The sequence below is a fragment of the Trifolium pratense genome, linkage group LG3, assembly GCF_020283565.1.
Source record: "Trifolium pratense cultivar HEN17-A07 linkage group LG3, ARS_RC_1.1, whole genome shotgun sequence".
NCBI lineage: Eukaryota > Viridiplantae > Streptophyta > Magnoliopsida > Fabales > Fabaceae > Trifolium > Trifolium pratense.
Window position 1 is genome coordinate 4,349,461 of NC_060061.1, and position 15,150 is coordinate 4,364,610.

Consider the following 15,150-nt stretch of genomic DNA (forward strand, 5'->3'; position numbering starts at 1 on the left):
TTTATTTTTAAACATATCTAATTTCTTTAAAAAAAATATAATCTTTATTTCCTGATCTTGAATTCAATCTTCACAAGAATTTGATCAGATTTGATTTGATTAAATAGATATGGTTCGCTTGGGTGAGAAGTAACTAACTAGTATATATATCCATCACTAGAGTATGCCATAAAACATTGAAAAACGTCTATATTTGAAGAATTAAAAACTGACGCTCATGGTCATGGCTAAAAAATACCAAGGAAAAGCTATTGGAATAGACCTCGGAACAACGAATTCATGTGTTGCTGTGTGGCTAGATGAACACAACAGAGTTGAGATTATTCACAATGATCAAGGCAGCAAAACAACACCTTCTTTTGTTGCTTTCACCGATTATCAAAGGTTGATTGGTGATGCTGCTAAGAATCAAACTGCGTCCAACCCCCAAAACACTGTCTTTGGTAAATTTCTATTTCTCTAGCTAGCATTAAAGTTTCTTTCTCTTTAAATTTTCTCATATTTATATCATTCATATGTTAGTTGGACAATGGAATGAATGATCATATATATATAACTAGTAATGTTTTTTTGTTTTTATTCAGATGCTAAGAGGTTAATTGGTAGGAAGTTTAGTGATTCTGTTGTTCAAAATGATATGATGGTGTGGCCATTCAAGGTTGTTTCCGGAGTTGATGACAAACCGATGATATCTGTTAAGTACAAGGGACAAGAGAAACACCTATGTGCCGAAGAAATTTCATCTATGATTCTAACAAGGATGCGCGAGATTGCAGAGACTTTTTTGGAATCACCTGTCACAAATGCAGTTATTACTGTGCCTGCTTATTTCAATGATTATCAGCGGAAAGCCACCATAGATGCCGGTGCCATTGCTGGTCTTAATGTTATGAAGATAATCAACGAACCCACTGCGGCAGCTATTGCATATGGACTGGACAAAAGAATTAACTGTGTGGGAAGAAAACGAAATATTTTCATCTTTGACCTGGGTGGTGGGACTTTTGATGTGTCTATCGTTACGATTAAGGATGAAGTGATTCATTCGAAAAAAACAATTAAGGATACAGTCTTGGATTTATTAAAAAATAAAAAGGATAAGGTCATCCAAGTGAAGGCCACCGCCGGAAACACTCACCTCGGGGGAGAGGACTTTGACAGTAGGATGGTGAACTACTTTGCAAGGGAGTTTAAGAAGAAGACTAATGTGGACATTACCAGAAACCCAAGAGCTTTAAGGAGGTTGAGAAGAGAGTGCGAGAGAGCAAAAAGGACACTATCTTTTGCTCTTGTCGCCAACATTGAGATAGATTCTTTATTTGAGGACATTGATTTCTTTTCATCAATCACTCGTTCTATGTTTGAGGAAATCAATATGGATCTTTTCAACGAGTGCTTGAAAATTGTCGAGACTTGTCTCATTGATGCCAAGATGGACAAGAGTGATATACATCATGTTGTTCTTGTTGGCGGCTCCTCTAGAATTCCAAAACTACAACAACTCCTCCAGGAATTTTTTGCAGGGAAGGATCTGTGTAAGAGCATTAACCCCGATGAAGCTGTTGCTTATGGTGCAGCTGTGCAGGCTGCTTTGTTGAGCGGAGGCTTTAAAAATGTACCAAACTTGGTTATACAAGACGTTACACCTTTGTCTCTCGGTATCTCTCTTAAAGGTCATATCATGGGTGTTGCAATTCCTAGGAACACTAGCATTCCCATAAAAATAACAAAACGTTGTGAGACAGTTTATGATAACCTAGATGCTGTTGGTATTGAGGTTTATGAGGGTGAGAGAGCAAGAGCAAGTGACAACAATCTGCTTGGTTCTTTTGTTCTTTCCGGCCTCCCACGTGCTCCTCGAGGTCACCCTATAGATGTATGCTTTGACATTGATGAAAATGGTATCTTAACTGTTTCTGCTTATGTAAAATCAACTGGCAGTAAAAACAAGATTACAATAACTAATAACAAAGAAAGATTGTCATCATCTCAAGAAATTAAAGAAAAGATCAGAGAAGCTGAAAAGTACCGCGTTGAAGATGAGAAATTTCTAAGGAGGGCCAAGCTAATGAATAAATTAGATGACTGCGTTTACAAGTTGAGGAATGCTCTCTCTTCTCAAAAAGACGATAAGATTGCCTCTGCAATTAAGAAGGTCACAAATTTGCTTGGCGGTAAGCAGCAGAGTGAAATACATGTTCTTGAAAATCATCTGAAGGAGCTCGAGAGTATAGTACAACAAATTATAAGAAAATCTGTCTAGTTTTATCATTTAGGAACTGTTATTCTTGTAATCATCTTTGTCCTTATCTAAGGCATAACTTCTTCTATTTTTACTTTTTAATTTAAATTGTTATTCTTGTAATTATCTTTTTCCGGTTTCTATGTTATAAGTAGTAAGTTTCATCGCTGTTTAGATGTGACTTATCTCCATTAGAGAATTTCTGGTTACTTTGTTATAATATTTTGGCTTATATAAATAAACTCACAGTAACTATAACAAAATTCAAAAGCTTGTTCTAAATGTTTAGAATTCAAATGATTAATCATACAATTATTCCATATATACATTAAAATCTAGCATCTGACCTTTAAATTAAGCTAATGATCAAATGAAAATAAGTTAAAGCTTGAATAATTATTTGCACAAATTGAGGATTCTTAATTAACAAGGGCTTGCAAATATATAATCAGCATACATATTTTTTATTAAGGAACCTTGCATAGCATCATGAGCAATCAGCCTTAGATAATATTTTATATATAGCAGATTGACTGCTCATGATGCTATACAAATTTCCACCAATTTGCTTGCCTCTTTGTATGTTTTTTCACATATATATATATATGATGAATATATGCATGCTACCCCAATTGTAAATTAATCCAATCTACTGATATCCACCACCAAAACTAGAATTCCAATAATCAGCTCCATTGTCACTTCCAACTTGTAGTGTGCATGAAACTGGAACCAAACATAATCCTCTACTCCTCAAGTCCTTCTTTTCTTCTTCTTCACAATCCTAATTTTCAATAATAAATCAAGTCAGAGTCAGTCAAAATTCAAATTATTAAATTAGTAATGATACATGGACACTCATTTTTTAACACTCGTGCAGACACCTGATTAATCATGTATAAAAATGTAGCAAATTCAGTTGAGTAGATGGTTAATTCAATTCACGGTGAATTAGCCACCATTTTCAACGTGAATTGAATTAATCATTTACTCAACTGAATTGACTACATTTTTACACGTAATTAATCAGGTGTCTCGAGTGTATGAAATGCACGTGCACGAAACATTTTTGATATAAAAACAGAACAATTACCTGCTCACTGGCCTTTCTCTTCAAACAGTTTTCATTCAGAAGCTATAAACCACAAAGTAATAAAATACAATCAGAAATTATGCAAGTTGAATTGAGTAGCTTATTTGCCAAATGCAAAATACCAAAGAAAAGCATAAATAGTCACATACCTGACCAGGGTGTTCAGGGAAAAAACAATTCTTCTCACCTTGAACCTAACATTAATAATTAAATAATAATCACAATTAGTACAATATAATTACCAACTAATTAGTGTGCAGTGCAGTGTGTAGGAGCTGCTAGCACATGCAAATTACTAGAAGACATAGTAAAAAGCAGAAAAGTGATTATTCTTTGTTACATTGGGAAATGAGAGAAATTAAAACTTTGCATGCTTACATATTGTTGTTGTTGGTTCTTGATGTTTCCTCCTCCTACTGATCCATTTCCCAAGTATGGTAAACTAAGTGCCTGCATGATACACGGGGAAAAAGTAAAGAGAATTTTTAGAACTTGAAAAACAAGAAAGTGAAAAATGAAATATACTTTTAACAGTGTTCCATTCCATCACTATTCAATGAGTATGATTGTTTGGAAATGAATTGAAGAAAGAGAGAGGAAAAGAAATATTGCCTCAATTTGACTCTGAAGGAATCTGATATAACCAATTGATTCTAATAAGACAGATGCTGTGTCAGTCTGCAAAAGTTATAAAAACACCACACTCATCAAATATATATATTAATAAAAGGGATGGGAAAGATGAATAATTATACATATGTGTAAAAAAATAGCTTAACTTTAAGATTGTTTTTATATTCTTTCTAATGCAAATTTAAGATTCGTACGTACCTTCTTTAATTTTATTCAAATTTTGAGCATAAGTTGATGTGCAATAACATCAAACACAAAACTGTTTTTTACTACTAGATCAAAGCAAATTATACCGTATTACTTTCAATGTTCTTCAAAACTACACACACATATATTGTGTTTTTTAGGCAAAAAGATCAACAATATTGTCAAAACATTAAAAAAAATTATGTGATTTCAGTTCAATTTGAATGATTATGCGGGATGAAATAGGTAGCTCAATTGATTAAATTAATTAAACTAAGAGTTAAATGAGTTGGAATAAGTCTAGGGTTCAAGCCCCGCCAAAATGTAAAGATACAATAAAGTGACATGTTTGATGCAAAATATATATCATATAATATATTAAAAATTAACATTATCAAGTATATTTAGAACATACGAAATAGTAAAAAATAATAAATTATAATGATAAATATTATTTAAAAAATAAAAATAAATACTATATGTATTAATTAAAAAATCTATGCATGTTGTTTAGTCTGGTTTGATTTTGAAAAAAAAAAATTCTAAAATCCGATTTGAACTGTTTTAAGAGAAGATCTAAAAGCATTCAATAATATTCAGTTTTGTGCGACTTTTGGTTATTTAGATCAATTTACGGTTTTAGATTGTTTGAATACGACGACTATATTAGAATTAAGTTTGGGTCGAACATTTGATAATTGTTTAAAGTGGCTCAATTTTAATCCACATAATATATTATAATCACCTTTGTTCTAATATCAATTGAACAAAAAGTAGCTAGGCTTATAAAAAAATACCTTTCCAAATGGGGAAACTAGTTGATGAAGGGCAGTAATTCTGTCACCTAACTTCTCCTTCCTAACCTGAAAAATGGAGAAATAAAATTAAGAAATCATAAAACTATATATACATGTGGTGGTTCAATATATATGTTGGCATATATAATATATTTGTCTAATCATCATAAGATAAAGTGAGAAAGAAAGATTTAAAAAAAACATCATGATAATGAGAACAAGACAAACCATGAATGACAAGAGTTACAACCCACACATGTTTTTGTTGAAAGAGATTTAAAGGTTGGAATTTTGTGTCTAGAATTGTTTGCTATTGACTATACCTTGAAGGTAGGCTGAGTTGTAGATGGTTGAACCCTAGCTTTCTTCAATGCCCCACCAGTTGCACCACTATTGCACTATTGAAAAAGAAGCAAAAAAAACTTTTGTTAATAAAAATTATAGAATTAATGTAAATAAAACACACAAACCAAAAAGAACATAGATTTTTTTTTTCCATATATTATTTATTTTGATTTAGAGAAGATAAATAGATAGAATTATAGAAAGCAAACCATAATTTTATATATTTATTGAAAAATATAATTTCAATTGAAAATTGGTTGAATTTAGTAAAGTTTTAAAAAAAAATTAAATACTTCTAATTAATTTGCACAAACCAATAAATTCAAGAGAAAGAGAAGAAAATTCTAGCTTGATTAATCATGAAATATGTATGTATGATATATACCTGGTCAGAAGATGGATCTGATGGTGGAGATCTTGTATCAAATTTATTGTTAGAAAAATCCAACATGCTAGATTTGGAGGAAGAAGAAGAAGGCACCGACACTATTTGAGACCAAGTACTAGAATTTGTTGTTCCATGAAATTCTTCATTTCCATAAACATAGTTGTTCACTGAAGTTTCTTGTTTGACATGATCAACAAGAGAAGAAGCATTTGAAAGAGGCTGACTTAGCATAATTTGTTCCTTATCTTCTTCATACACCACCCCACCACTCCTATAGATTTTCCAAAAAAAAAACACTCAAAATTAAAACAAAAAAAATAATTATATCTATATATAGATTAATTCATCCTTAAAATAATCAAACATAGTCTTGACATGCAACCATTAGGTGCACTAAAAAAAATTAATATTTATGTACCAAAATAAAAAATATTTTTTAATTCAGTCGATCGTTAAGTGTCACAGATTCAAAAATAGAATAAATCTAATTTTTTGTAACTAATTTTCGTCGTGATTTAACTCGACTTTTTAGAAGTGTATGAGTGATTTGAGAGAGAGGTTACATGAGTAGTTGACTCCATGACTCAGGTAGTTGATCTTGATTTTCATGCCAAGAAGGAAGAGGAAGAGAAGATGAAGTAGGATACGGAGTTACAAAGTAATTAGAAGGAGAAGGACTAGTAGTAGTAGTAGTAGTGGAGAAGAAAGGTTGGTGATGATGATGATCAGGTGCCGGCGGGCGCATGGAGTTCCACCAGTTGTTAGGGTTTCCAGCCATCATTTGTTGCACTGGTGAGCTTTGTAGATTAACACCTCTATTCATGTCTTTCTTTCTTTCTTTCTTGATGCTTCAAATAGGGTCTTTAAGTTGAAACTTAATTTGAGAAAAGCTTATGTGGTTGGTTAAGTAGCTATAAGAGGAAAGTAGGGAGGAACACTAGTGTTATTATTGTTGCTTTGATTGTATACTTTTTTTTAGAGAATTTGAATTAATAATAATCATGGAGTTTTAGAACCTTTTGTCTTTTGTTTCCTCTCTTTTTCTTCTCCTTGCCTTTAATTTCTTTATTGCTTTTCTTTTCTTTTCTTTCTTACTTTCCTCTCTACTTTTCTATTTTATTTTCCCTTAGCTTGCTTGCTTTTGCTTTATCATAAAGTGGGAACAAAAGTTGGCAGCTCTTCCTCCGTAATTAATTTATCACGGTTTTGTTTGGATTGATGAAATGAGATGAAATGAAATAGTTTAAAGTGATATGAAGTGAGGTTTCATTGTTTGAATTCTTTTAAAAAAAAAAGGTGAATTGAGTGGTATATGATGGTATTTAATTGATTATTTTCTCTCATTTTTCTTCCTCGACCTTCAATTTGGGGTGTATGAAATAGAATACAACTTCTCCATAAAATGTCCAAACAATAGAATAGAATTTCTGTTTTATTCCATCTCACTCTGTTTCATTCCATTCCGCTTTATTTCGTTATGTATCATCAATTCAAACATAGCTTTAAACTTTATACTGCAAAAAAATCATCGTTAATTTTTAGCGGATGAATCTATAGTAAAAATTAACACACATCACTTATTAAAGTATTTTAAAATGTTGTGGTAGTGAAGTTTATAATATTTAAAATCATTCAAAAATTTGAAGGTTACACATGAATTTTCTTAACAACATAAACTAAAATTGCTAATAAAAAATATACGGGGGATAAAAGTCCAATAGAAATTTAATAGGGAGGGAGTAAAATGATTTGTTATAGAACTCTTATGTTATTAATTTTAATTAATTTGGCTTAAATGCAGTTTTACCCCCCCTATTTTGAAAAATGCGGAATTTTACCCCCCTATTTTAAAATGCGGAATTTTACCCCCCCTATTTTATAATTTGTTGGATTTTGCCCCCCCACCAAAATTTTGCACAAAATCTGCTTCTGAGCCTCAAGTTCAAAGCTACGCACAGAACTCAATTTGGATCAATAATTCACCAAACTGGTACCGAAACGACCGCAATTGAGTTAGTTTTCCACAGAATCAAACTCCACTAAATTTGGAGTTACAGAGAGAGATTAATTACTGTTTTAGTGAAGGTCTGTTCAAATTAATTATCGTATGAAACTACTACTGGTATTCTCGTCATTCCTCTCACCCTGTAGCTCATTTTTTAATACTATTTACATGTATGGAAATCTAACGAAATTACCCTTGTTGGCATTTCAATTTCGTCGAATTTGGAGTTACGATGTGTTCGGTAGACGATGTTGAATTTGAAGATCACAAGTAGATTCCTGCAGAATTAGTAATTGGACAGACATTCACTAAAACGGTAATTAATCTGTAACTCCAAATTTAGTGGGGTTTGATTCTGTGGAAAGCTAACTCGATTACGGTCATTTCGGTAGCCATTTGGTGAATTATGGATCCAAATTGAGTTGTATGCGAAACTTTGAAGTTGTGACTCGAAAGGAGATTTTTTTGCAGAATTTTGGGGACATACCTTCACTAAAACGGTAATTAATCTCTCTTTGTAACTCCAAATTCAGTGGGGTTTGATTATGTGGAAAGATAACTCGATTACGGTCATTTCGGTATCCTTTTGGTAAATTATTGATCAAAATTGAGTTGTGTGAGAAGCTTTAAAGTTGTGACTCGAAAGCAGAATTTTAGGGGGGGCAAAATCCAACAAATTATAAAACAGGGGGGGTAAAAGTCTGCGTTTTAAAACAGGGGGGGTAAAATTCCGATTTAATCAAAACAGAGGGGGCAAAACTGCATTTAAGCCAATTAATTTTAAGGGTTAAATATACTTTTACACATTGCATTAGTCGCTACAAAATTATCCTATTAATTGTTTGTGATTAATTTTTTTTGTTGAATAAAGAGAGAAAAGCCCAAAAGAAAAGAAAAAACTAAAAGACTACTCTAATACTTTTAGGCATGCAAGTCCCGAATATGTCATCAGTAGATGTGAGAGTTTTCTAGGAGGATATATCCTCCAAAATTCTCATAACATATGAACTTTAGTTGAGGCTAAAACTAGCTTCACGTCATGTGTGCTTAAAAATAATGTGTCACTGTAGATTCGGGAGGTCTTTGATACGATTAACCAAGATAGGAGTATTTGTGATTAATTTTAGTACGGGCTCATGAGAAATATATTAAAAATAAATCACAAACAATTAATAATATACAACCAACTAGTAGTACTAATTTTATATTCCAGACAAACATTCCCTTAAACCGTACGCATTTCGATATGTTACCAACAAACAAACAAATAATCCCTTAAATCTCGAGTCATAATACTTGGAAACGATGATAGTATAGTTTTCCTCATTCATATTCTTTTGGGTAAGGTCACTATAACAAAATATTTCAAATAATAAAAGAATATAATGGTGAAAATATAATATAGGTATGGCTAGCTATAGGGATGCCTTATTGCCTGTCTGTCTGTACCGTACATCCAAATCTTTGTCGTGTGCAATAATAATATTTAATTTCTTTTTTAAATTATTTTTTCATAAACAAAATGTCAAGTTATATATATATATACTCCTACACAACTGCAACATTTGGGATCAAGATTAACTACAATTTAAAATAATATTACACAATTTTATGTAATGTAATAATAAATAATATTACACAATTTTATGTAATGTAAGAATAAATGTTAATTGTTAATTTAAGATCGGATGATTTAGATTATATAATTAAATATACAATAAAACAATATCAACTGTTGATTTAGATCGAACAGTTGAGAATTGTAACTACATAATGTAGTTATAGTAGGAAATTTAATTCCCAGTGTTTGAAAGTTTGAATCCAAAGGAAGATACGCTACTAATAATAATATTAAAAAAATTTGGTTGAACTAATATTTATGTGTTTTTTTTTAAAAAATAAAATAAATTGATAATTTATTTTTAGTGCACACACATGCACATGACACAACAACTTTTTCTTCCCCTGAGTCCCCCACGTATCATTTTCTCATTTTATTTTCCTTTAATTTGCTTTAATTTTCCTCCATGTCTTTCCAATATTAAATAAACACAGCCGAGTAGCACTTCCTTCTTGTCTTTACATTCTTACCCATATATTCTCTTTTGATTTCTTAGTACTTTATTAGGCATTTTAAATATTTGCTATATGCTTACAATTTTGTACTAAATATATAGGTAGTGTTAGATATCACGGATCTATACTCCTCAAATCATTAATTCAAGCTTATGATTGATTTATGGATAATCCTCGTTCTTACATCACCATGTAACCAATTATTCATTGGATGTAGCTAATTTATGCTCTACACACAATTATAAAGAGAGATTATAATCACTCGGTCCTGTGACATTCAAATAGATGGTAAACTTTGTTAGAAATAATATAAAATTATTGATGTGACTCTATCCTAACAGCTTAAGCTTTTGAGATAATCGGTTATTTGACATGGTATCAGAGCCTCTATGACTAAGTGGTCTAGGGTTTGATCCCCGCTGCTCTCACTTTCAAGTTAAAAAGTGGAATTTAAGCATATGATAGGTGTGCCTATGCATTATCCACGCTTCAAGTCCAAGTAGGCTCTTGCGTGAGGGGGCGTGTTAGAAATAATATAACACCATTGATGTGACTCTATCCTAACAGCTTAAGCTTTTGGGATAATCGGTTATTTGACAAATTTTTCCCAAAACGTTCAATGATTCCTTCATATTTTATATGTTTATCTATATTCATAAATATTTTTGAAATTTAAAAGAAAATGACATATTTAATATCTACAAAGAGATCATATAATATATACCCAAAATAAAACATGACATATTTCAAATTTCAAATTAATGGAAGAGTATTTGCTAATGGGGGATATTTATTTATATTTAAACACGTTACTTGAAGGAATTTAAAAGAAAGACACGTATTTAATCAAATGTGAATTTTTTATTATTTTTGAATAAAATTTTGATAAACTATAAACTATAATTGAGGAGTTTTGCTAAAAAATGTTTCTATTTAAACACGATACTTGAATGATTTGCTAATCGACATCAATTAACTAGCGTGTTAATATTGTAGATATTTGTTTGTATCAAATTACATTATATTAACTTTATTAAAGAAAAAATTTATGGATAGGATATATGTTTGACATTGATACATAAAAAAGAAAATAATAAAAATATATTAATCCTTTGTAATTATAAACAAAAAATATACCACATAAATATTTGTCATTGATACACTAAATAAAATCTGTTATTTGATAAATATGAAAATAAAAAATATATAAAAAAAAACAGAACAAACTTTTATTGTTGATACATAAAATAAGTATTTGCTTTTTCTGACGCATTTTTTGGCGGAATTTTTTGCCAATAAATTTGAGGAATCCAGACTTTCAAATACATTTTGTGGCGAAATTTTCTGCCAAAAAATTTATTGACATGCGATTTTCTGGCAGATCTGTTCAGCCAATAAATAACCATTTTTTGGAAGAAAAAAGTGCTTTTGATGGATATTTTCCACAAGTAAATACGGTTTTTCTCGGTAGTGAAAAATACGGCACAAATATATCTCTTAAACCAACTTAATGATAAATAGCCTCTATCCTCATGAGTTTAGCTCAGTTGGTAGGGACATCGCACTATATGTGCAGGAGCTCAAGTTCGAACCTGGAACACTCCACTTATTCACCTTTAAGGTAGATTTTCTAGTCACTAGGCTATTTAACGAAAATAAATAGCCTCTCTATCTTGAACTTTGGACTTTCACAATTGCCCGATTATTATTTACTATACTTTTTTACGTGATTATTTTTTTTTCCTTTGCACAATTACGTGAATTATCAATATAAGATCTAAACTCATTTATGAATATATACGACTAAATTATAAAACAAATTGTTGGCAGACAAGCAAAAGGCAATAATATCTCAGTAGATTACAAACAAAACCTTCAATCGTTTTCTTTAGAAAATTGCTAACATTATTTTAAATATAAACTCCAACATCATGGTTATTTTATATATTGCTTTTATTTATTTATTTATTTTGTCTTCTTATATATCATACGGAAAAATAATTCACAATTTCAATTTTTTAATGACAACATGGAGACTTATATATCGATTTTAAAAGAAGTGTACAGTTGAAGAATGCTCGTTTTTCTCACTAGCTTTTTCTGTAGCCTCTCATGTGTGTTGTTAGAAAGTGAAAGTAGTGAAACAAAGTCAAATGAGCGAATAATTGATTAAGAAAGGTTTACAAAACAAATAATAAATTAAAAGATGGATGCTCCGTTGCTTACTCGAGAATCAAATAGTCTTACAGGAGACTCAAAGAATTTAAGTCGTGAGAATACTAACATAAAGTTTACTAATTACTAACATTTATAAAAATAAAAAAATAAAACCACTATTATAGATAATCTTTTGCTTGTTGAATGATTGGTACCTTAATTATTATTAGTCCTAATATTTTTTGAGGTTTTGGTGAACAAGCTCTAATAATTTGTCAACATCGTTTTCAAGGATAAAAGTAATAGATTTGCAATTTGGCATTAAGAAATCTTATAAGTTGATTCAGATAGTCAACTCGTTGTCCAAGGGCAAGATTTAAAAATTCTGAACAATTGCAAAAATAAAACTGAGAAATTATAGATCAACTTATACTGTCCCGCCAAAAGTGATGAAAAAGACATTTAACATTGATTGGCAAATTACAATTGATTGGAAAATAAAGGTGTAAAGAGGCAATTACGAGCTTAGTTCCAAGATTGAAATCGAATCTTAACAAAAAATAGGAATAATTATCATATTTTAGATATTTTCACCGTCAAGACATCTTATCCTTAGAAATTGGAGGATGAAAAAAAAATGTTATTAGATTGATCGATATTAAAAAACTGCTTAAAACTTTGATATGAATTATATCGTCCTTTTAAAAAGTTATTAGTAGTAATAAATGTATAAATAATGAATTAAGGAGTAAAGGTCAGTTAATAAGATGAAAAAAATTACTAGTAACTTTGATCATTTAAAAAAAAAGAAATTTTTTAAATTCTTTTGATTTTATCAACAAATCTTATATTTTAAGAAGAGATGATTATTATCAATGCAGTATATACACTCTAAAATTTTTAGCATTTTGCCCTCATCGGTATGATCAAAAGACAAGGTTTTATATACTAATTTTTTTTAAAAAAAAAGTCATAATAAGGTAAAAAAAATAAAATTAGAAAATAGTAAAAAAAATTAAAGTTTTCTTTTCTAAGAAAAAATAAAGGAGAGAAATTGACCTGAAAAAAAGTAGTTATGAAGGTGAGAGAGGCGGTTTGTGGGTCCGGGTTGGCTGCTATGGTCCGGAAAGAGTTCCAAACAAAGGGTACTCCTTTCTATTTGGGCTTTTCATATTTGACAGTGACTTTAAGTTTTTGGACACAAATACTCAATCTTAGTGCTGTGGGCCTCATTGCCTTACTATGTCTCCTTTTCCTATTCATACAAAGCAAAAGGCCAAAATATACCTATTTTCTCTCTCTCACTCTCCCAATTTTTTTTATTAGATGAAGTGATAATTCACTAAAATTAAACTCACATATAATAGTGAGATTTCGGGTTTGAACCCAAATCACAATGTTCGGCCTAACAATTTTGACATTTTTACCAGTTGAGCTAAGACTCTCACTCTCCCACTTTATTTATGACATTTAGAGATTTAAGTTTCAGAACTTTCCTTTATGTATAATAATTAATAACAAACCTCCTCCTTAGGTTAATTTTCTTTTTGTTAATCTCAGTCTAAAATAGGGGTTCAAAAATAACACAGACATTAAATCTAATTGATTAATAAACTTCTTTTAAGACAAATTGCTAAAGAGAATTTGAGTTTGATTTATGATAAAAATAATTTTTTATCAGATTTTATTTATTTTTAAACGAAATTTGAATTACCAAACCTTTTCTCCTAAGAATTAAAGAGGTTAATAAAAGTATTATTTTTCCATTTATAAATCTAAAAAAAGAGGTTAATAAAAAAAATAATTATAAAAATATTTAAATTTACTTTCTTCAAAAATATTAACGGAGTTCTTTCTAAATTTAAGACATGTCCTTTTACCGTTGGATTAAATAATTGAAATTCCTATCTCCCACATTTTTTTAAATAATATTTTTCACCATCCGAAAATCAACTCTAGGTCCACAATCTAATTATTTCGCATGCTTTTTGTTTTTTATGTTTAAAATCCACACAACCACATATGTATTTTTTTTTTTTTGTGAACAACAACCACAAGTATTGCATACTGGTTTTTAAACAATGCATATTACTACGTCATCCTCACGCCATTTGTGATCATGCAATGCATATTATATAAGGTCATTGTTTTTGGGTGAATATATAAGGTCATTTATTCTGTCAAAAATAATATAAGGTCATTTATTTAAGATAAAAACAACATTTTACATTATAAAGCCTCTGAAAGCAGCACATACATGTTCATGATTTTCTTTTACTTATTTCGGTCAATGGATTAGGCCATTACATGCAGGGATGGATCGAGACATTTACCTAACGGGAGCCATAATATTTTTCCGGTAATAAATAGTATATAACGATAAAGAACGAATTAAAAAATTGGCCCCTGAATATATGAGACGCTATCATAATAGTTTCTAAATATATTAAAATTGTAAATACATTCATAATGTGTCTTTTGTTATTAAATTTATGGACTAAACTGACATCAAAAAATATATTTGAAGACTAAATTGACTACTTAATAATATGTTTGAAAACCAAAATGACTAATAAAATAGAAACCCCGGTATATTATACTGCATATAAGCAAATAAATAACATGACACATATACTAGTATTATACTACTTATATAATATAACATGATTGGCAGGGAGAGGGGGGGTTGAAGCCCTTGCTTGCCCCCCATAGACCTGTTCCTGATTACATGTCACTGGTAGAATATCACATTATTTCCAAGTATTGTCATTCCATTGTTTTCTATCGATGATGTTTGTCCTGTTTGTCGTGAGGTGTGCTTATATAGATTTGGGGAGCATACAATTCATTGTATAGAATTTTCAGGCTTCAAATATATAAGCATGACTTTGTAAGCGAAGTCTTTTTTCTTTTATATGTTTTTAGGCACGCATGAATATATGTGAAGAAAGAGGTAGCTTTGAACTTTTTGACCAACACACACGACGAGAGACCGACGATGATGCCAACATATGTCCTAATGTGCGAGTGGGTAGGAGGAAAACATGCATATGTGGACTTGACTGATGTTTCCCCACTTGTGAAATTAGGGAATGAGGATTTTATTGTGGGACTGACGACATTCAAAGTTGTTTCGGGCAAAATGGTCAAACTTGAGAATGTGTGTTCTGATAATCCACATGTTTCTATACCATTTGCGTTAGATTATGTCTTCCTCGCATCAGAAGT

General features: G+C 30.5%; 2 protein-coding genes across 2 annotated transcripts; one reads left to right on the forward strand and one right to left on the reverse strand.

Annotated features, from left to right (window-relative positions):
* Window positions 1–223: 223 nt before the first annotated feature.
* LOC123915477 (heat shock 70 kDa protein 4-like) lies at window positions 224–2,263 on the forward strand. Its single transcript, XM_045966611.1, has 2 exons — window positions 224–443; window positions 585–2,263. Exons 1-2 carry the CDS (start codon window positions 224–226, stop codon window positions 2,261–2,263), a joined length of 1,899 nt encoding a protein of 632 aa, XP_045822567.1.
* Window positions 2,264–2,495: 232 nt separating this feature from the next.
* On the reverse strand, window positions 2,496–6,848 carry LOC123915478 (transcription factor bHLH68-like). Its single transcript, XM_045966612.1, has 9 exons — window positions 6,248–6,848; window positions 5,682–5,955; window positions 5,275–5,349; window positions 4,952–5,017; window positions 3,948–4,013; window positions 3,714–3,785; window positions 3,485–3,529; window positions 3,336–3,377; window positions 2,496–3,026 (listed from the first exon to the last, which is right to left on the reverse strand). Exons 1-9 carry the CDS (start codon window positions 6,505–6,507, stop codon window positions 2,892–2,894), a joined length of 1,035 nt encoding a protein of 344 aa, XP_045822568.1. The 5' UTR covers window positions 6,508–6,848; the 3' UTR covers window positions 2,496–2,891.
* Between the last annotated feature and the right edge of the window lie 8,302 nt (window positions 6,849–15,150).